Source organism: Ranitomeya imitator, chromosome 1 (genome assembly GCF_032444005.1).
Source record: "Ranitomeya imitator isolate aRanImi1 chromosome 1, aRanImi1.pri, whole genome shotgun sequence".
Classification (NCBI taxonomy): domain Eukaryota; kingdom Metazoa; phylum Chordata; class Amphibia; order Anura; family Dendrobatidae; genus Ranitomeya; species Ranitomeya imitator.
Window position 1 is genome coordinate 1,130,248,437 of NC_091282.1, and position 21,776 is coordinate 1,130,270,212.

Consider the following 21,776-nt stretch of genomic DNA (forward strand, 5'->3'; position numbering starts at 1 on the left):
GCTAAATATTATACCCAATCCTACTCACCTCCCATGTAGTATACTGAAAAACGATGGTGAATATCATACCCAATCCTACTCACCTCCCATGCAGTATACTAGAAAACAATGCTGAATATTATACCCTATTCTATTCACCTCCCTTGCAGTATACTGGAAAATGACGCTGAATATCACACCCCATCTTACTCACCTTCCATGCAGCATACTGGAAAATGACGCAGAATATCATACACTATCCTACTCCCCTTCCATGCAGTATACTGCAACATGATGCAGAACACCATACACTATCCTACTCCCCTTTCATGCAGTATTATACTGCAATAAGACGCAGAACACCATACACTATCCTAGTCACCTTCCATGCAGTATACTGGAAAATGATGTAGAATATCATACCCTATTCTACTCCCCTTCCATGCAGTATACTGGAAAATGACGCAGAATATCATACCCTATTCTACTCACCTCCCATGTGGTATACTGGAAAACGATGCTAAATATCATACCCTATCCTACTCACCTCCTATGCAGTATACTGGAAAACAGAACTGAATATTACACTCTACCCTACCGCCCTTCCATGCTGCATACTGGACAGTGCTGCATATTATACCCTATCCTACTCCCCTCCCATGCAGTTTACTGGAAAACAATGCTGAATATCATACCCTATCCTGCTCACTTTCCAGGCAGTACACTGGAAAACAGTGCTGAATATCACAACCTCTCCTACTCACCTTCCATGCGGTATAAATATCACACCCTCTCCTACTCACCTTCCATGCAGTATACTCTTTTCAGCTGATAGAATTGACACCTCATCCTTCAGTAGACGTATTTGGCGCTGATAGTCATCCTCTGATACTAGATTCCTCAGTTCTATTTTTTCGTGAGCCGCCCTTAAACTTTGATCATTCAAAAAAAAAAAAAAACACACAAAGAAAACACATCTGTAATTTCTCATGATTAAAAAAATGGAAAACATCAAAAGGTGCCCATACAAAGTAGACAAAACTCAGCCAAACAAGCCAATTTGGGTGAGATCTAATGTGTAATGAGGACAAAATCTCTCTTCTAGCAGCATAACTAATTAGTACATTGGATTCCATGACCTTTAGTTCCCCCTCAGCCACAGGGTTTCTGGTAGCAACTTATTTCGCCATTGCAATAAGTATGTACACTTTGTCAATGGGGGATATGGGAGATCTAACTTTTATTTAATGTGTATGCTCAACTTTAATCCCTTCCTGATCTTTGATAAAAATTGTCATGGTGAGATGATGGTTTCCAGACCATGATTTACATTTTTTTTAGGTTGATCTCATAGGTACTGTCATATCAGCGGCAGAAGGCTGTAAGAGGGCATAATGCAAAGCCCATTGGGATAACTGTCAGTTTTACACCGATAGACATAATGCACTGAAACAAAAAACTGGGAATAATGAGAATTATGATAACCGTGTAGCCCAGCGAGCTATGCTGTTTCTATAGCGCCAATTAATTTCTATGGGAGTTTTGGAAACTCCAGAGCCCAGACACCATTTTTACTAAGTCAGTCTTGAACGACTGAGATGAAAATAACCCTTTAGATCACTTTCTACTCCCATTTTTAGGTATCAGTGAAACCTGCTCCGATGGACCCCATCTGTCCACTTAATGCATAGCTGGCTACTAACTTTGGTAGTTTTGCGAGCTAGACCTGTGACAATGGACTGATCCCCAGGCCTGCCATTTTCAAGAAGAGTTCGCCATGGTTAGAGCATGGCCAGATGGCCATATAAAGCGGATCGAGATCAGAACGCATTGCATGGACTGGCTGGCGGCTCTCCCTACCCAAGTGTGACAGCTGCATAGAAATCCATGAAGTTTCGCACTCGGGTCGGGAGAGCCGCCAGCCAGTCCATGCAATGCGTTCTGATCTCGGCCGTTTGACTGCGCCTTTAGGCAACACTTTTTAATCCAATAGTTTCACTGTATAGATACTCCACACACAGAAAGTTAAAAGATTAACCAGATGAATGAAAATATTGAAGTTTGGTAGTTTCCCCTTACTCTGCTCTCAGCTGCAGTATCTCATCCTCAGTGGCTAGGAGGGTAGTTGCTGATTTAGTTTTTGTTTCCTCCAGTTCCATTTGAGCTTCAAGAAGGCTGTAAGTAAAGAGGAAAAAAATCTCTGTTGTCTCTGCATCTCATGAGAATACGTAATGGATGGCTCTCCAACCCATGAATGGTTTTTACAATCCGCTGACAATGGTGTAAAATATTAAACTATGTAAAACACCTGATCTCTGCTTACTGGGCTTTAGTGATGACTTACCGTAATATGTGAGCGCTGCAGTCATTGCTGAGGTCACCGCTGCAGCTAGTGATTGGCTGCAGCTGTGACATCATGCTGTCACATGATGATTGCCATAAAGAATAAAAAAAAAACACAATTGTTAACTTACTCTTGTCTCACAGAGTTGAGTTCCACACGTGTAGATGCCAACTGCGATTCCAGCTTGTTCAGCTCTTTCTCCTGAGAGGATGACAATTGTCTCATTCGTTTGTCTCTTTCCAGAGAGTCCTGAAATTTAGTGATATTTTTACTTAGTCTCCTAAGCACATTTCTCTATATTTAAAGAATCTGTCTCTTTTAAAACTATTTTGTACCATAAGTTACAGAGGTCTAAATTAGCCTCAGCTAATGTAGGCGGCATGAGCTGCTGAGCCCCATGAATGGCCAGCAGTGGTTACAAGTGTTTTACACATGACTTCACCTCTACAGCAAATCAATAAAGGCCGTAGCCATGGCAGACAGTTAGCACTGGACCTGCGGAGGTTGATTAAACCGGTTGTCTGGCCCAAAATAATAAAGTCTGCAGTCACTGTATGTGACTGCAGACTTGTGAATCCTCACAGCACCCACAGTGCGCACTGTGAAGATTCTCTGGTGTCATCGTTTGGAGTGGCGGTCACGTGACCTTAAGTATGCGCTATGCATACCATTGGCGAGAATCCAACTAGACTGTTTCCAACGCACTCAATGCAAGTGTATTACGCGGGGCCAGAAACAATCTAGTCGGCTCTGGCATGGAGTATCCATATCACATACTCGTGGTCACATGACCACCGTTCCAGGCGCCGACATTGGAGAATCCTCACAGAGCACAGTGCAGGCGCAGAGAGGATCACAAGTCTGCAGTCATATAGAATGCAAAGTTTGTAATTTAGGCCAGACAACCTGTGAAGAATATTGGAGATATAATTCCAAGTCTATTATCTGTATCCTATTGGGCATGGAATGGAATAAAAACCCCTTTGAGCATGTGCTGTGATAACATGACACTTGGCCCGCTTCAAACAAAGGATTCACACCCCTACCGTCTGGCGGTATACAACCTTCTACAAGACCCCCTGAGGATCCAAGCCATGCGGCCCGAGTCCTTTGTTCAGCCTTATAGTTGGAGCTACTAAAGCAATTGGTTTATGTGTCCATGTGGAAACGGCTTGGCTCTTTATCCATATTTATGGCTTACAAAAAGCGCTGTGCTAATACATGGGATTCCATATAATGTGTAATAAAAATGTTAATTGTAATGGTTTCTCTATTAAGGCAAGAACATGGTATTAAAACCAGAAGGTAAGGCTAAGACGCAGCTCTAATAAAACACAAATGCTTATGTCTGTGGACATTGCTCAGTGGTTAGCACTGCTGCTTTGCAGCGCTGGGGTCCTGGGTACGAATCCCTCCAAGAACAACATCTACCAGGAGTTTATATAGATTTCCTCCAGGTTCTCTGGTTTGCTCCCACACTCTGAACACATAATGTTAGGGAATCTAGATTGTGAGCCCCAATGGGGACAGGGATGATGATATCTGTAAAGAACTGCAGAAAAGAGTGGTGCTATATAAGAAAACATCATAAATAAATGTAAGCAAAAATCTGAAATTTCTCAAATAGTGGTACAAAATGGACAACTGCTCAAAGCAGAAACAAAAAGGATGACAACCATCTGGCAGTTCCAAGAGCACCCGATGTACTAAGAAGTCTGCACCTTTTATAATAAAACTAGCTGAATAGCCTGGTGTTGCCTGGGCATAGTAAATATCTGTGGTTAGATATAGCACCTCACTTCTCTTATTTTCCCATCACGCCTCTCATTTTCCCCCTCACATCTCTCATTTTCTCCCTCACACGTCTCATTTTCCCCTTCACTCCTCTTATTTTCCCCCTCACTCCTCTCATTCCCCCCTAACACTTGTCATTTCGACCTCACATCTGTCATTTTCTGATCAATCCACTATTTTCCCTCACACCCCTCATTTTCACCTCACACCTCTCATTTTCCCCTCAGTATATACATGTTTGTCATCTCCCTTATATATAGTATACACCTGTATGTCATCTCCTGTATATAGTATATACCTGTATGTCATCTCCCCTGTATATAGTATATACCTGCTGTATGTCATCTCCTCCTCTATATACCTACAGTATGTGTCATCTCCTCTTTTACATAGTATATACCTGTAAGTAATCTCCTCCTGTATATAGTATATACGTGTGTCATTTGCTCCTGCATATAGTATATACCTGTGTATCATCTCCTCCAGTATATAGTATGTACCTGTGTGTCATCTCCTCTTGTATATAGTATATACCTGTGTGTCATCTGCTCCTGTATATACGTGTGTCATCTCCCCTGTATATTGTATACACCTGTGTGTCATCTCCTCCTGTATATAGTATATACCTGTGTGTCATCTCCTCCTGTATATAGTATATATCTGTGTGTCATCTCCTGTATATAGTATGTACCTGTATGTCATCTCCTCCTATATATAGTATATACCTGTGTGTCATCTCCTTATGCATATAGTATATACCTGTATGTCATCTCCTCCTGTATATAGTATATACCTGTGTGTCATCTCCCCTGTATATAGTATATACCAGTGTGTCATCTCCTCCTGTATATAGTATATACCTGTATGTCATCTCCTCCTGTATAAAGTATATACCTGTGTGTCATGTCCTCCTGTATATAGTATATACCTGTATGTCATCTCCTCCTGTATATAGTATATACCAGTGTGTCATCTCCTCCTGTATATAGTATATACCTGTATGTCATTTCCTCCTGTATAAAGTATATACCTGTGTGTCATGTCCTCCTGTATATAGTATATACCTGTGTGTCATCTCCTCCTGTATATAGTATATACCTGTGTGTCATCTCCTCCTGTATATAGTATATACCTGTGTGTTATCTCCCCTGTATATAGTATATATCTGTGTGTCATCTCCCCTGTATATAGTATGTAACTGTATGTCATCGCCTCCTGTATTAGACCTCGTTCACACGTTATTTACTCAGTATTTTTACCTCAGTACTTGTAAGCTAAATTGTCAGCCTGATAAATCCCCAGCCAACAGGAAGCCCTCCGCCATGGCAGCATATATTAGCTCACACATACACATAATAGACGGGTCATGTGACTGACAGCTGCCGTATTTCCTATATGGTACATTTGTTGCTCTTGTAGTTTGTCTGCTTATTAATCAAATTTTTATTTTTGAAGGATAATACCAGACTTTTGTGTGTTTTAGGGCGAGTTTCATGTGTCAAGTTGTTTGTGTTGAGTTGCATGTGGTGACATGCATGTAGCGACTTTTGTGAGATGAGTTTTGTGTGGCGACATGCGTGTAGCAACTTTTTGTGTGTCGAGTTGCATGTGACAGGTTAGTGTAGCAAGTTGTATGCAGCAAGTTTTGCGCATGGCGAGTTTTGCATGTGGCAAGTTTTATGTGTGGTGCATTTTGAGTAGGTGCAAGTTTTGTGTGAGGCAACTTTTGCATGTGCTGCAACTTTTATGCATGTGGCAATTTTTCCGCGTGTGCAGGTTTTGCGTGTGGCGAGTTTTCCATGAGGTGAGTTTTGCACGTGTGGCGAGTTTTGCGTGAGCCTAGTTTTGCATGTGGCGAGTTTTGAGCGGCGACTTTTGTGTTTCGACTTTTATGTGGCGAGGTTTGTTGGTGTATGTGTGGTGAAATGTGTGCTGAGGGTGGTATATGTGTTCAAGCACGTGGTAGTGTGTGTCGCATTTTGTGTGTGTGTTCATATCCCCGTGTGTGGTGAGTATCCCATGTCGGGGCCCCACCTTAGCAACTGTACGGTATATACTCTTTGGCCCCATCGCTCTCATTCTTTAAGTCCCCCTTGTTCACATCTGGCAGCTGTCAATTTGCCTCCAACACTTTTCCTTTCACTTTTTCCCCATTATGTATATAGGGGTAAAATTGTTTGGTGAATTGGAACGCGCAGGGTTAAAATTTCGCCTCACAACATAGCCTATGACGCTCTTGGGGTCGAGACGTGTGACTGTGCAAAATTTTGTGGCTGTAGCTGCGACGGTGCAGATGCCAATCCCGAACATACACACATACACACACACACACATATTCAGCTTTATATATTAGATAGGTGAGAATTCTCGACAATTAACTGTAATTTCACTGCTGCAAAATATATCATTGATTGTGGATAAATTTGGCCACAGAAAAGAACCACAGTCTGATATATAAGTGAGTAAAATAAATAAATTGCAATTATTGGTGAATCAACTGGGGTATTACATATACCTCCGATGGAGGACTGACACAGTGTCATGATTCGGCCTTTGATTATCATTAGTGTTGAGCGATACCTTCCGATATCGGAAAGTATCGGTATCGGTTTGGATCGGCCGATATTCAAAAAATATCGGATATCGCCGATACCGATACCCGATCCCAATGCAAGTCAATGGGACCAAAATATCGGAATTAAAATAAACCCTTTCTTTCCTTGTAGGTTCATTCTACATGAAGGAAAACAACTAAGAATAATGCCGGATGTATTTGGGGAGGTGGCGGAGACATTAAAGTCATAGAGGTTTATCCCAATCAAATAGAATAGCATCTTTTTTGTTTTTTTTTAAGACGTTCGGAGTGACAAAGATATTGACTATGTAAATTTTTTTTTTATTTTGTCAGATATTGATGTTTCACTATTCCACGCCCTTCCCCTTCTTTTTTTTCTTTTTTTTTTTCTTTTCCCACACTTTCATCTTCATCATCATCAGCATCTTTGACATCAACTTCTTCACCTTATTCATCTTCTTCTTCATCTTCTACCTATTTTTTTTTTTTTATTACATTCTTCATATTCATTTTATTCAACTATTATTATTCTTCTTATTCTACATATTCTTTTTATTCCACTGTTATTATTCTTCCTATTCTACTTCTTCATCATATTCTCATTTGTGACAGGCATTCCCGTAGTTGTTATCTATAAAAGTTTGAAGATTACACCTTCCGTTCTGCCAGTCACAAAAGTTACATTTGTCCGCGTTCAGTTTGGCCTGCAGCATCAGGCTTTATCCAGGGGCACCACGAGGAGGAACGGACTCACCCCCATACACTGCTTAGTCTTCTTCTGCATATAATTTAGATAATATCTTTTGCTCTGATATTAAGTCTTATGCTTAATGTTCTTCTGCTCTTTGTTCTGCAGCCTCTTGTTCTTCTGCTTCTCGGTCTTCCATGTTGTCGTCTCCAGGGTCGTCGTCTCCAGTGTCGTCATCTCCGCCGTCGTCGTCGTCGTCATCGGGGTGGTCTTCCGTGTCGTCGTCATCGTGGTGGTCTTCCGGGTCGTCGACGTTAGGGTCTTCAACTTGGAAATGTAGCAGAAGGTACAAGAAGGCTGAGAAAATGCCAAGAACCAGCTGATGGAACTGGAACTCGGATGGCTACCCGAAGGTTCAAGAGCCTATGGAACTACCGAGGACCAGCTGACGTTACTGGAACCCGGTTACTAAGCAGGAGGTACCCGTGCTAAAAAGCACTACCAAGGACCGCCTGACGTTGACGGAACTCGGATACCCAGAAGGAGGCACCTAAGCCAAAGGCTCTGCCCGGAACCAGCTGACGTTACTGGAACCAGGATGGGGAGCAGAAGGTACAAGAGCAAAAGACACTGCCGAGAACCAGCTGACGGTACTGGAACCCGGATGGGTAGCCGAAGGTCCAAGAGCCAATGGAACTACCGAGGACCAGCTGACGTTACTGGAACCCGGTTACTAAGCAGGAGGTACCCGTGCCTGAAAGCACTACCAAGGACCACCTGACGTTGGTGGAACTTGGATACCCAGAAGGAGGCACCTAAGCCAAAGGCTCTGCCCGGAACCAGCTGACGGTACTGGAACCAGGATGGGGAGCAGAAGGTACAAGAGCAAAAGACACTGCCGAGAACCAGCTGACGGTGCTGGAACCAGGTGGTGGACCCGAAGGCCCACAGGAGAGGAGAGAACAGCTAGGCCGCGAGGCAGCCGCAGTTACCGAACCCCAACAGTCCTACAGGGGGAGCTGGGCCTACTGGCACTACAGAACCAGCCTTGACTACCAGTTCACGCAGCCCACATAGGAAGCTCCTAAACTGGAGGCACCCTGGAGTTGGCTAACCCGACCGCACCACGACGAGGCAAGCATAGGTGTCTCAGTGAGCTTGACACAACCCGGAAACAGCTGACGGTGCTGAAACCAGGCTTGGCACGAGGGAGTACCTGTGACAAAAACACTGCCGAGAACCAGCTGGCGGTGCTGGAACCCGGATGCGTTGCCTTGCCTATTAAAGATTGTCTTCCTAGAGCCCCAACTAGCGGTGTTGGAGCAAAGGGTAAGCAGGGGGAGATGAGTGTAGGCCGAAGCCTGCACTGGAGGCAGCTTTGTGTCTGCGTTGCGTTTGCAGGACACTTTGCCGGCTACACACTGGGGGAACAGCTGGCGTTGCTGAACCCCACTAACACAATGGCGTGTGTTTTTCTCTGTGCAGCTAGCACTTGCGGGCAAAAACTAGCGATGTTAGAGCCCGTGTTGAAGCAGGAGGAGGAGGAGAGGAGCAGAGTGTAGGCCGAAGCTTAGTTGAACCAATTTCAAAGGAAACCTTTAACCCCCCCCTCAGGTGTTACAAAGTACAAGAGACACACCTTGTGCAGTATTAATGCTGCACAAGTGAAAGGTTGCTCTATTAATTTGTCTACTTGCACACGCTGAATGAAAGACATACACAATTTACCCCATTCTACAGTCAAACTGTAGTGGATGCGTGACTTGGTTTTTTGATGAGACGCAGCACAGGTGTCCAAAATAACGCCTTGGTGCTTGGAGCAGCTTCCTGAGCGTTGTTATTTGCTGTACAGGAGTCTGCGCTCTTGTGTTATCCCTTGGCAATGCCCTGTTAGCGCTGCCCATCTTATGACATCATTTCATGTTGGCCGGTGCGGTTAACGATGGCCATAAATCCCAGACCCACAGTGTCTTTTCATAAAGCCACACTGCGGTGCTGGGATTCGTGGCCTTGAGCAGTAAATATTTTGGCCGCTCACACACGTCCTTACACCTGCTTCAGACTGGGCGGCCTCTGCTGATCCCTTCTTGCATGCCGCGGCCATGAGGCTGCACAGTCTGAAGAAGGCTGAAGGAGATGAGTTAAGACAGGCGAAGATATGCACTGCTCGTGCCCATCAATCACACCCTCGCAGTCAAAATAATTAAGACAACGAGGAGCATTTTATTCAGGCAGGGCGGACGAACAGGCGCAAGTAGCCAACCAATGATGTCAGAAGACGGGAAGCGCTACCAAGGGGGGTGCTGCGTATCATTAGAAAGGAAAGTCACACCTCAGGGACAGTGGAATGGTCTCAAAGAGACACATTTTGTACGTGTTGAGTTCCACGTGGGCAAGGAGAAAACATCAGCCACCTTGTACAAATGCAGCAGTACTGCTGTACAAGGTGGCTGTTATACATAGAAACACCTGGGGGTGGGGGCCAGGCTCCCTTCAATTTCAGTTCATGTGCCTGCGTGGCGTTTGCAGGTCACGTTGCAAGCTGCACAGCAGGGGAACAGCTGGCGGTGCTGAACCCCACTAACACATTGGCTGGTGTTTTTCTCTGTGCAGCTAGCATTTCCGGGCAAAAACTAGCGGTGTTTGAGCCCAGGGTCAGCAGGAGGAGGAGGAGAGGAGCAAAGTGTAGGCCGAAGCCTGCACTGGTGGCAGCTTTTGGTCGGTTGTGCCAGCGTGGCTTGTGCTGGACACGATGCCGGCTACACAGCGGGGGAACAGCTGGCGTTGCTGAACCCCACTAACACATTGGCTGGTGTTTTTCTCTGTGCAGCTAGCATTTCCGGGCAAAAACTAGCGGTGTTTGAGCCCAGGGTCAGCAGGAGGAGGAGGAGAGGAGCAAAGTGTAGGCCGAAGCCTGCACTGGTGGCAGCTTTTGGTCGGTTGTGCCAGCGTGGCTTGTGCTGGACACGATGCCGGCTACACAGCGGGGGAACAGCTGGCGTTGCTGAACCCCACTAACACATTGGCTGGTGTTTTTCTCTGTGCAGCTAGCATTTCCGGGCAAAAACTAGCGTTGTTAGAGCCCAGGGTCAGCAGGAGGAGGAGGAGAGGAGCAAAGTGTAGGCCGAAGCCTAGTTGAACCAATTTCAAAGGTTACCTTTAACCCCCCCTCAGGTGTTACAAAGAACAAGAGCCACTCCTTCTGCAGCATTAATGCTGCACAAGTAAAAGGTTGCTCTATTAATTTGTCTACTTGCACAAGCTGAATGCAACACGTAGACTATTTAGCCCATTATACTGTTTAACAGTAGTGGAGGCGTGACTTGTCTTTTTAAAGAAAAGCAGCACAGGTGTCGAAAACACCTTTTTGCATGGGCGCAGCTTCCTGAGCGTTGTTAGTTGCTGTACAGGAGTCTGCGCTCTTGTGATCCTTTGGCCATGCGCTGTGAGCGCTTCCTGTCTTATGACCTCATTTCATGTTGGCCGTTGCGGTTAGCGATGGACATGAATCCCAGACCCACAGTGTGTTTTTAAAAAATCACACTGCGGTGCTGGGATTCGTGCCCTGGTGCAGTAAATATGTTTGCCGCTCACACATGTCCTTACACCTGCTTCAGACTGGACGGCCTCATCTGATCCCTTATCGCCTGCCGAGGCCATGAGGACACCCAGTCTGAAGAAGGCGGAAGGAGATGAGTGAACACAGGCAAACATATGCACTGCACATGCCCATCAATCACACCCTCGCTGTCCAAAAAAATAAGACACCGAGGGGCGTTGTTTCGAGCAGGGGAGATGCACAGGCGCAGCCAGCTAACCAATGATGTCAAAAGACGGGCAGCGCTAACAAGGGTGGTGCTGCGTGTCATTACAAAGGAAAGTCACACCTCAGGGACATTGTAATGGTCTCTAATGAGACACATTTTGTACGTGTTGAGTTCCACGTGGGCAAGGAGAAAAAGTCAGCCACCTCGTACAAATGCAGCAGTACTGCTGTACAAGGTGGCTGTTATACATAGAAACACCTGTGGGTGGGGGGCAGGCTCCCTTCAATTTCAGTTCATGTGCCTGCGTGGCGTTTGCAGGTCACGTTGCAAGCTACACAGCAGGGGAACAGCTGGCGTTGCTGAACCCCACTGACACATTGACTGGTGTTTTTCTCTGTGCAGATTGCATGTCCGGGCAAAAACTAGCGGTGTTAGAGCCCAGGGTCAGCAGGAGGAGGAGGAGAGGAGCAAAGTGTAGGCCGAAGCCTGCACTGGTGGCAGCTTTTGGTCGGTTGTGCCAGCGTGGCTTGTGCTGGACACGATGCCGGCTACACAGCGGGGGAACAGCTGGCGGTGCTGAACCCCACTAACACATTGGCTGGTGTTTTTCTCTGTGCAGCTAGCATTTCCGGGCAAAAACTAGCGGTGTTTGAGCCCAGGGTCAGCAGGAGGAGTAGAGGAGCAGAGTGTAGGCCGAAGCCTAGTTGAACCAATTTCCAAGGTTACCTTTAACCCCCCCCCTCAGGTGTTGCAAGGTACAAGAGCCACACCTTGAACAGCATTAATGATGCACAAGTCAAAGGTTGCTCTATTTAATTTTGCTCCTTGCACACGCTGAATTAAACACGTACACTATTTAGCCCATTATACTGTCAAACAGTAGTGGAGGCGTGACTACTAGTCTTTTTAAGGAGACGCAGCACAGGTGTACAAATTTACACCTAGGTGCTGTGCGCAGATTCCTTACCGTTGTTATTTGCAGTACAGGAAACTGCGCTCTTGTGTTATCCCTTGGCAATACCCTGTTAGTGCAGGCCGTCTCATGACCTCATTTCATGTTGGCCGGTGCGGTTAACGATGGCCATAAATCCCAGACCCACAGTGGCTTTTCCTAAAGTCACACTGCGGTGCTGGGATTCGTGGCCTTGTGCAGTAAATATGTTCGCCGCTCACACATGTCCTTACACCTGCTTCAGACTGGGCGGCCTCAGCTGATCCCTTATCGCATGCCGCGGCCATGAGGCCGCACAGTCAGAAGAAGGCGGAAGGAGGGGAGTGAAAACAGGGGAACATATGCACTGCTCGTGCCCATCAATCACACCCTCGCAGTCAAAATATATGAGACAACGGGGGGCGTTGTGTCGGGCAGGGGGGACGCACAGGCACAGCCAGCCAACCAATGATGTCAGGAGACGGGCAGCGCTAACAATGGGGGTGCTGCGTGTCATTAAAAAGGAAAGTCACACCTCAGGGACATTGTAATGGTCTGTAATGAGACACATTTTGTACTTGTTGAGTTCCACGTGTGCAAGGAGAAAAAGTCAGCCACCTTGTACAAATGCAGCAGTACTGCTGTACAAGGTGGCTGTTATACATAGAAACACCTGGGGGGGTGGGGGGCAGGCTCCCTTCAATTTCAGTTCATGTGCCTGCGTGGCGTTTGCAGGTCACGTTGCAAGCTACACAGCAGGGGAACAGCTGGCGTTGCTGAACCCCACTGACACATTGACTGGTGTTTTTCTCTGTGCAGATTGCATGTCCGGGCAAAAACTAGCGGTGTTAGAGCCCAGGGTCAGCAGGAGGAGGAGGAGAGGAGCAAAGTGTAGGCCGAAGCCTGCACTGGTGGCAGCTTTTGGTCGGTTGTGCCAGCGTGGCTTGTGCTGGACACGTTGCCGACTACACAGCAGGGGAACAGCTGGCGGTGCTGAACCCCACTAACACATTGGCTGGTGTTTTTCTCTGTGCAGCTAGCATTTCCGGGCAAAAACTAGCGGTGTTTGAGCCCAGGGTCAGCAGGAGGAGTAGAGGAGCAGAGTGTAGGCCGAAGCCTAGTTGAACCAATTTCAAAGGTTACCTTTAACCCCCCCCTCAGGTGTTGCAAGGTACAAGAGCCACACCTTGAACAGCATTAATGATGCACAAGTCAAAGGTTGCTCTATTTAATTTTGCTCCTTGCACACGCTGAATTAAACACGTACACTATTTAGCCCATTATACTGTCAAACAGTTGTGGAGGCGTGACTTGTCTTTTTAACGAGACGCAGCACAGGTGTCAAAATTTGCACCTAGGTACTGGGCGCAGATTCCTGAGCGTTGTTATTTGCTGTACAGGAGTCTGCGCTCTTGTGTTATCCCTTGGCAATACCCTGTTAGTGCAGGCCGTCTCATGACCTCATTTCATGTTGGCCGGTGCGGTTAACGATGGCCATAAATCCCAGACCCACAGTGGCTTTTCCTAAAGTCACACTGCGGTGCTGGGATTCGTGGCCTTGTGCAGTAAATATGTTCGCCGCTCACACATGTCCTTACACCTGCTTCAGACTGGGCGGCCTCAGCTGATCCCTTATCGCATGCCGCGGCCATGAGGCCGCACAGTCAGAAGAAGGCGGAAGGAGGGGAGTGAAAACAGGGGAACATATGCACTGCTCGTGCCCATCAATCACACCCTCGCAGTCAAAATATATGAGACAACGGGGGGCGTTGTGTCGGGCAGGGGGGACGCACAGGCACAGCCAGCCAACCAATGATGTCAGGAGACGGGCAGCGCTAACAATGGGGGTGCTGCGTGTCATTACAAAGGAAAGTCACACCTCAGGGACATTGTAATGGTCTCTAATGAGACACATTTTGTACGTGTTGAGTTCCACGTGGGCAAGGAGAAAAAGTCAGCCACCTCGTACAAATGCAGCAGTACTGCTGTACAAGGTGGCTGATATACATAGAAACACCTGTGGGTGGGGGGCAGGCTCCCTTCAATTTCAGTTCATGTGCCTGCGTGGCGTTTGCAGGTCACGTTGCAAGCTACACAGCAGGGGAACAGCTGGCGTTGCTGAACCCCACTAACACATTGGCTGGTGTTTTTCTCTGTGCAGCTAGCATGTCCGGGCAGAAACTGGCGTTGTTTGAGCCCAGGGTCAGCAGGAGGAGGAGAGGAGCAAAGTGTAGGCCGAAGCCTGCACTGGTGGCAGCTTTTGGTCGGTTGTGCCAGCGTGGCTTGTGCTGGACACGATGCCGGCTACACAGCGGGGGAACAGCAGGCGGTGCTGAACCCCACTAACACATTGGCTGGTGTTTTTCTCTGTGCAGCTAGCATGTCCGGGCAGAAACTGGCGTTGTTTGAGCCCAGGGTCAGCAGGAGGAGGAGAGGAGCAAAGTGTAGGCCGAAGCCTGCACTGGTGGCAGCTTTTGGTCGGTTGTGCCAGCGTGGCTTGTGCTGGACACGTTGCCGACTACACAGCAGGGGAACAGCTGGCGGTGCTGAACCCCACTAACACATTGGCTGGTGTTTTTCTCTGTGCAGCTAGCATTTCCGGGCAAAAACTAGCGGTGTTTGAGCCCAGGGTCAGCAGGAGGAGTAGAGGAGCAGAGTGTAGGCCGAAGCCTAGTTGAACCAATTTCAAAGGTTACCTTTAACCCCCCCCTCAGGTGTTGCAAGGTACAAGAGCCACACCTTGTGCAGCATTAATGCTGCACAAGTAAAAGGTTGCTCTATTTGTTTTGCTCCTTGCACACGCTGACTAAAACACGTACACTATTTAGCCCATTATACTGTCAAACAGTTGTGGAGGCGTGACTTGTCTTTTTAACGAGACGCAGCACAGGTGTCAAAATTTGCACCTAGGTACTGGGCGCAGATTCCTGAGCGTTGTTATTTGCTGTACAGGAGTCTGCGCTATTGTGATCCCTTGGCCATGCGCTGTGAGCGCTTCCTGTCTTCTGACCTCATTTCATGTCGGCCGTTGCGGTTAGCGATGGACATGAATCCCAGACCCACAGTGTGTTTTTAAAAAATCACACTGCGGTGATGGGATTCGTGCCCTGGTGCACTAAATATGTTTGCCGCTCACACATGTCCTTACACCTGCTTCAGACTGGGCGGCCTCATCTGATCCCTTATCGCCTGCCGCGGCCATGAGGACACCCAGTCTGAAGAAGGCGGAAGGAGATGAGTGAACACAGGCAAACATATGCACTGCACATGCCCATCAATCACACCCTCGCTGTCCAAAAAAATAAGACACCGAGGGCCGTTGTTTCGAGCAGGGGAGATGCACAGGCGCAGCCAGCTAACCAATGATGTCAAAAGACGGGCAGCGCTAACAAGGGTGGTGCTGCGTGTCATTACAAAGGAAAGTCACACCTCAGGGACATTGTAATGGTCTCTAATGAGACACATTTTGTACGTGTTGAGTTCCACGTGGGCAAGGAGAAAAAGTCAGCCACCTCGTACAAATGCAGCAGTACTGCTGTACAAGGTGGCTGATATACATAGAAACACCTGTGGGTGGGGGGCAGGCTCCCTTCAATTTCAGTTCATGTGCCTGCGTGGCGTTTGCAGGTCACGTTGCAAGCTACACAGCAGGGGAACAGCTGGCGTTGCTGAACCCCACTGACACATTGACTGGTGTTTTTCTCTGTGCAGATTGCATGTCCGGGCAGAAACTGGCGTTGTTTGAGCCCAGGGTCAGCAGGAGGAGGAGAGGAGCAAAGTGTAGGCCGAAGCCTGCACTGGTGGCAGCTTTTGGTCGGTTGTGCCAGCGTGGCTTGTGCTGGACACGTTGCCGACTACACAGCAGGGGAACAGCTGGCGGTGCTGAACCCCACTAACACATTGGCTGGTGTTTTTCTCTGTGCAGCTAGCATTTCCGGGCAAAAACTAGCGGTGTTTGAGCCCAGGGTCAGCAGGAGGAGTAGAGGAGCAGAGTGTAGGCCGAAGCCTAGTTGAACCAATTTCAAAGGTTACCTTTAACCCCCCCCTCAGGTGTTGCAAGGTACAAGAGCCACACCTTGTGCAGCATTAATGCTGCACAAGTAAAAGGTTGCTCTATTTGTTTTGCTCCTTGCACACGCTGACTAAAACACGTACACTATTTAGCCCATTATACTGTCAAACAGTTGTGGAGGCGTGACTTGTCTTTTTAACGAGACGCAGCACAGGTGTCAAAATTTGCACCTAGGTACTGGGCGCAGATTCCTGAGCGTTGTTATTTGCTGTACAGGAGTCTGCGCTATTGTGATCCCTTGGCCATGCGCTGTGAGCGCTTCCTGTCTTCTGACCTCATTTCATGTCGGCCGTTGCGGTTAGCGATGGACATGAATCCCAGACCCACAGTGTGTTTTTAAAAAATCACACTGCGGTGCTGGGATTCGTGCCCTGGTGCACTAAATATGTTTGCCGCTCACACATGTCCTTACACCTGCTTCAGACTGGGCGGCCTCATCTGATCCCTTATCGCCTGCCGCGGCCATGAGGACACCCAGTCTGAAGAAGGCGGAAGGAGATGAGTGAACACAGGCAAACATATGCACTGCACATGCCCATCAATCACACCCTCGCTGTCCAAAAAAATAAGACACCGAGGGCCGTTGTTTCGAGCAGGGGAGATGCACAGGCGCAGCCAGCTAACCAATGATGTCAAAAGACGGGCAGCGCTAACAAGGGTGGTGCTGCGTGTCATTACAAAGGAAAGTCACACCTCAGGGACATTGTAATGGTCTCTAATGAGACACATTTTGTACGTGTTGAGTTCCACGTGGGCAAGGAGAAAAAGTCAGCCACCTCGTACAAATGCAGCAGTACTGCTGTACAAGGTGGCTGATATACATAGAAACACCTGTGGGTGGGGGGCAGGCTCCCTTCAATTTCAGTTCATGTGCCTGCGTGGCGTTTGCAGGTCACGTTGCAAGCTACACAGCAGGGGAACAGCTGGCGTTGCTGAACCCCACTGACACATTGACTGGTGTTTTTCTCTGTGCAGATTGCATGTCCGGGCAGAAACTGGCGTTGTTTGAGCCCAGGGTCAGCAGGAGGAGGAGAGGAGCAAAGTGTAGGCCGAAGCCTGCACTGGTGGCAGCTTTTGGTCGGTTGTGCCAGCGTGGCTTGTGCTGGACACGATGCCGGCTACACAGCGGGGGAACAGCAGGCGGTGCTGAACCCCACTAACACATTGGCTGGTGTTTTTCTCTGTGCAGCTAGCATGTCCGGGCAGAAACTGGCGTTGTTTGAGCCCAGGGTCAGCAGGAGGAGGAGAGGAGCAAAGTGTAGGCCGAAGCCTGCACTGGTGGCAGCTTTTGGTCGGTTGTGCCAGCGTGGCTTGTGCTGGACACGTTGCCGACTACACAGCAGGGGAACAGCTGGCGGTGCTGAACCCCACTAACACATTGGCTGGTGTTTTTCTCTGTGCAGCTAGCATTTCCGGGCAAAAACTAGCGGTGTTTGAGCCCAGGGTCAGCAGGAGGAGTAGAGGAGCAGAGTGTAGGCCGAAGCCTAGTTGAACCAATTTCAAAGGTTACCTTTAACCCCCCCCTCAGGTGTTGCAAGGTACAAGAGCCACACCTTGTGCAGCATTAATGCTGCACAAGTAAAAGGTTGCTCTATTTGTTTTGCTCCTTGCACACGCTGACTAAAACACGTACACTATTTAGCCCATTATACTGTCAAACAGTTGTGGAGGCGTGACTTGTCTTTTTAACGAGACGCAGCACAGGTGTCAAAATTTGCACCTAGGTACTGGGCGCAGATTCCTGAGCGTTGTTATTTGCTGTACAGGAGTCTGCGCTATTGTGATCCCTTGGCCATGCGCTGTGAGCGCTTCCTGTCTTCTGACCTCATTTCATGTCGGCCGTTGCGGTTAGCGATGGACATGAATCCCAGACCCACAGTGTGTTTTCAAACAATCACACTACGTGGCTGGGATTCGTGGCCTTGTGCAGTAAATAGGTTTGCCGCTTACACATGTCCTTACACCGGCTCCAGACTGGGCGGCCTCAGCTGATCCCTTATCGCCTACCACGGCCAGGAGGCCGCACAGTCTGAAGAAGGCGGAAGGAGATGAGTTAAGACAGGCGAACATATGCACTGCTCGTGCCCATAAACCACACCCTCGCTGACAAAATAAATATGACAACGAGGGGCGTTGTTTCTAGCAGGGCGGATGCACAGGCGCAGCCAGCTAACCATGATGACAAAAGACGGGAAACGCTACCAAGGGGGGTGCTGCGTATCATTACAAAGGAAAGTCACACCTCAGGGACAGTGGAATGGTCTCAATGAGACACATTTTGTACGTGTTGAGTTCCACGTGGGCAAGGAGAAAAAGTCAGCCACCTTGTACAAATGCAGCAGTACTGCTGTACTAGGTGGCTGTTATACATAGAAACACCTGGGGGGGTGGGGCCAGGTTCCCTTTTAATTTCAGTTCCTGTGCCTGCATGGCGTTTGCAGGTCACGTTGCCGGCTACACAGCAGGGGAACAGCTGGCGTTGCTGAACCCCACTAACACATTGGCTGGTGTTTTTCTCTGTGCAGCTAGCACTTCCGGGCAAAAACTAGCGGTGTTTGAGCCCAGGGTCAGCAGGAGGAGGAGAGGAGCAGAGTGTAGGCCGAAGCCTGCACTGGTGGCAGCTTTTGTTCTGTTGTGCCAGCGTGGCTTGTGCTGGACACGTTGCCGACTACACAGCAGGGGAACAGCTGGCGGTGCTGAACCCCACTGACACATCACCTAGTGTTTTTTTCTGTGTAGACAACACTTCCAGGTGGCAACTGACAGTGTTGAAACCCAGGGAATCAAAGAGGAGCAGAGTGTAGGCCGAAGCCTGCAGTGGAGCAAGTTGAAAGGGAACCTTTAACCCCCCCCCCCAGGCATTTGTTGCTGAAAGAGCCATCTTGTACAGCAGTAATACTGCACATGGAAAATGGTGGCTCCGAAAATTATGCTCCTTGCAAACGCTGAAGTACACACTCATATAATGTGTCCCCTCACACCGTCAAACCATCCCGGAAGTGGGACTTTCCTTTGTAATGTGACACAGCACAGCCGTCATTCCAACCCCCTTGGTGCCGGGCACCACCTCCTCAACGTTGTTTGGTTCTGTCACGGAGCCCGCACTGTAATGTTATCCCTTGGCCATGCACAGTTAGCGGTGCCCGTCTTCTGACATCATGTAGGTGTCAGGCTGGCAGTGCCTGTGCGTCCAAGCTGCCCGAGATCCAACCTTGCAGTGTCATCTAATGTAGTCCCACTGCGGGCCAGGGATCCATGGGCATGCGCAGTGCATATCATCGCCTCTCACTCACCTCCTTCCTGCTTCTTCAGACTGTGCGGCGTCACGGCCGTGGCATGCTATTAGGGATCAGCTGACGCCGCCTAGTCTGAAGAAGCGTGAAGAAGGGGAGTGAGAGGCTAGTATATGCACTGCGCATGGCCATGGATACCAGGCCCACTGTGGGATCACATTAGACGACACTGCGAGGTGTGATTTCGGGCAGCGTGGACGCACAGGCGCAGCCAGGACGACAACAAATGATGTCAGAGGACGGGCAGCGCAAACTGTGCATGGCCAAGGGATAACATAACAGCGCAGGGTCCATGACGGAATCAAACAACGCTAAGGAGGCAGCGCACGGTGCCAAGGGGGTAGCAATGACGGCTGTGCTGTGTCACATTACAAAGGAAAGTCCCACCTCCGGGACGGTTGGACGGTGTGAGGGGACACATTACATGAGTGTGTAGTTCAGCGTTTGCAAGGAGCATAATTTCAAGAGCGACCTTTCCCTTGTGCAGTATTAGTGCTGCACATGGTGGCTCTTTCAGTAACAAACGCCTAGGGGGGGGGGGGGACAGGTCCCCTTACATTTTAGTTGTGCCAGCGTGGCGGTCGCATGACACGTTGCCGGATACACAGCTGGGGATCAGCTGACGTTACTGAACCCCAATAACAGAGGAGCGACTGTTGACTGTGCACACAGCACTTCCAGGCACCAACTGGCGGTGTTAGAGCCCAGGGACAGCAGGAGGAGCAGATTGGAGGTATTGCCGCACACACAGCTGGGGATCAGCTGACGTTACTGAACCCCAATAACAGAGGAGCGACTGTTGACTGTGCACACAGCACTTCCAGGCACCAACTGGCGGTGTTAGAGCCCAGGGACAGCAGGAGGAGCAGATTGGAGGTATTGCCGCACACACAGCTGGGGATCAGCTGACGTTACTGAACCCCAATAACAGAGGAGCGACTGTTGACTGTGCACACAGCACTTCCAGGCACCAACTGGCGGTGTTAGAGCCCAGGGACAGCAGGAGGAGCAGAGGAACAGAGTGTAGGCCGAAGCCTGATTGGAGCAAGTTGAAAGGAAACCTTTAACCCCCCCCCCAAGACGTTTGTAGCTGAAAGAGCCATGTTGTGCAGCACTAAGGATGCAAAAGGAAAAGGTTGCTCTTTTAATTATGCTCCTTGCAAACACCGAAGTAAACACTAAAAATGTGTCCCTTTATACCGTTAAACCGTTCCGGAGGTGCGAATTTCCTTCGTAATGGGACACAGCACAGCTGTCATTCCTATCCCCTTGATGCCGTGCGCTGCCTCCTCAGCGTTGTTTTAAGCTGCCACGGAGCCTGCGCTGTTCTGTTAGCCCTTGGCCATGCCCAATTAGCGCTGCCTGTCTTCTGACATAATTTGGTGTCAGGCTGTCAGTGCCTGTGCGTCCACGCTGCTCCAGATCCCACCTCGCAGTCTCATCTAACGTAATCCCACTGCGGGCCTTGGAACCATGGGCATGCACAGTGCATAACCTCGACTCTCACTCCCCTCCTTCCCTCTTCTTCAGACTGTGCGGTGTCACGGCCGTGGCATGCTAGGGATCAGCTGACGGCGCACAGTCTAAAGAAGGCGGAGGGAAATGAGCGAGAGCCCGAGGGGAAGATATGCACTGCGCATGCCCATGGATCCCAGGCCCGCAGTGTGACTCAATCAGAAGACACTGCGAGGCGGGATCTCGGGCACCGCGGCCGCACAGGCGCAGCCAGCCTGACACCAAATTATGTCAGAAGACAGGCAGCGCAAATAGGGCATGCCCAAGGGATAACAGAACAGCGCAGGCTCCGTGACAGCTTAAAACAACGCTGAGGAGGCAGCGCATGGCACCAAGGGGGTAGGAATGACGGCTGTGCTGCGTCACATTACGAAGGAAAGTCCCAGCTCCGGGACGGTATAACGGTATCAGTGAACACATTTTATAAGTGTTAAGTTCTGCGTGTGCAAAGAGCTAAAAAAAAAGAGCTACCTTTTCCTTGTGCAGCATTACTGCTGCACAAGATGGCTCTTTCAGTAACAAACGACGGGGGGGGGGGGGGGGGGACAGGTTCCCTTACATTTAGGTTGTTGTGCCAGCGTGGCGGTCGCAGGACACATTGCCGGCTACACAGCTGGGGATCAGCTGACGTTACTGAAACCCAATAACACTGGGTCGTATGTTTTTACTGTGCAGCCTGCACTTCTGAGCCGCAACTGGCGGTGTTGGAGCCCAGGAATAGCAGTTCAGGTGGTAGAAAGATGAACACAGCAGGAGACCTGGATGACACCCAATTACTTAATCAGGCAGAGGAGTGGCAAATTCCTGCGAGATCCAGG

At 48.9% G+C, this 21,776-nt stretch overlaps 1 protein-coding gene across 1 annotated transcript in view; it reads right to left on the bottom strand.

The window, feature by feature from the left end:
- SPATA18 (spermatogenesis associated 18) overlaps window positions 1-21,776 on the bottom strand; it is a 77,367-nt gene that overhangs the window by 13,392 nt on the left and 42,199 nt on the right. Inside the window, exons 4-6 of the mRNA XM_069744482.1 lie at window positions 2,454-2,572; window positions 2,059-2,154; window positions 783-911 (exon numbers count right to left, since the gene is read on the bottom strand). Coding sequence (XP_069600583.1) covers window positions 783-911; window positions 2,059-2,154; window positions 2,454-2,572 — 344 coding nt within the window. The remainder of the gene's footprint in view (window positions 1-782; window positions 912-2,058; window positions 2,155-2,453; window positions 2,573-21,776) is intronic.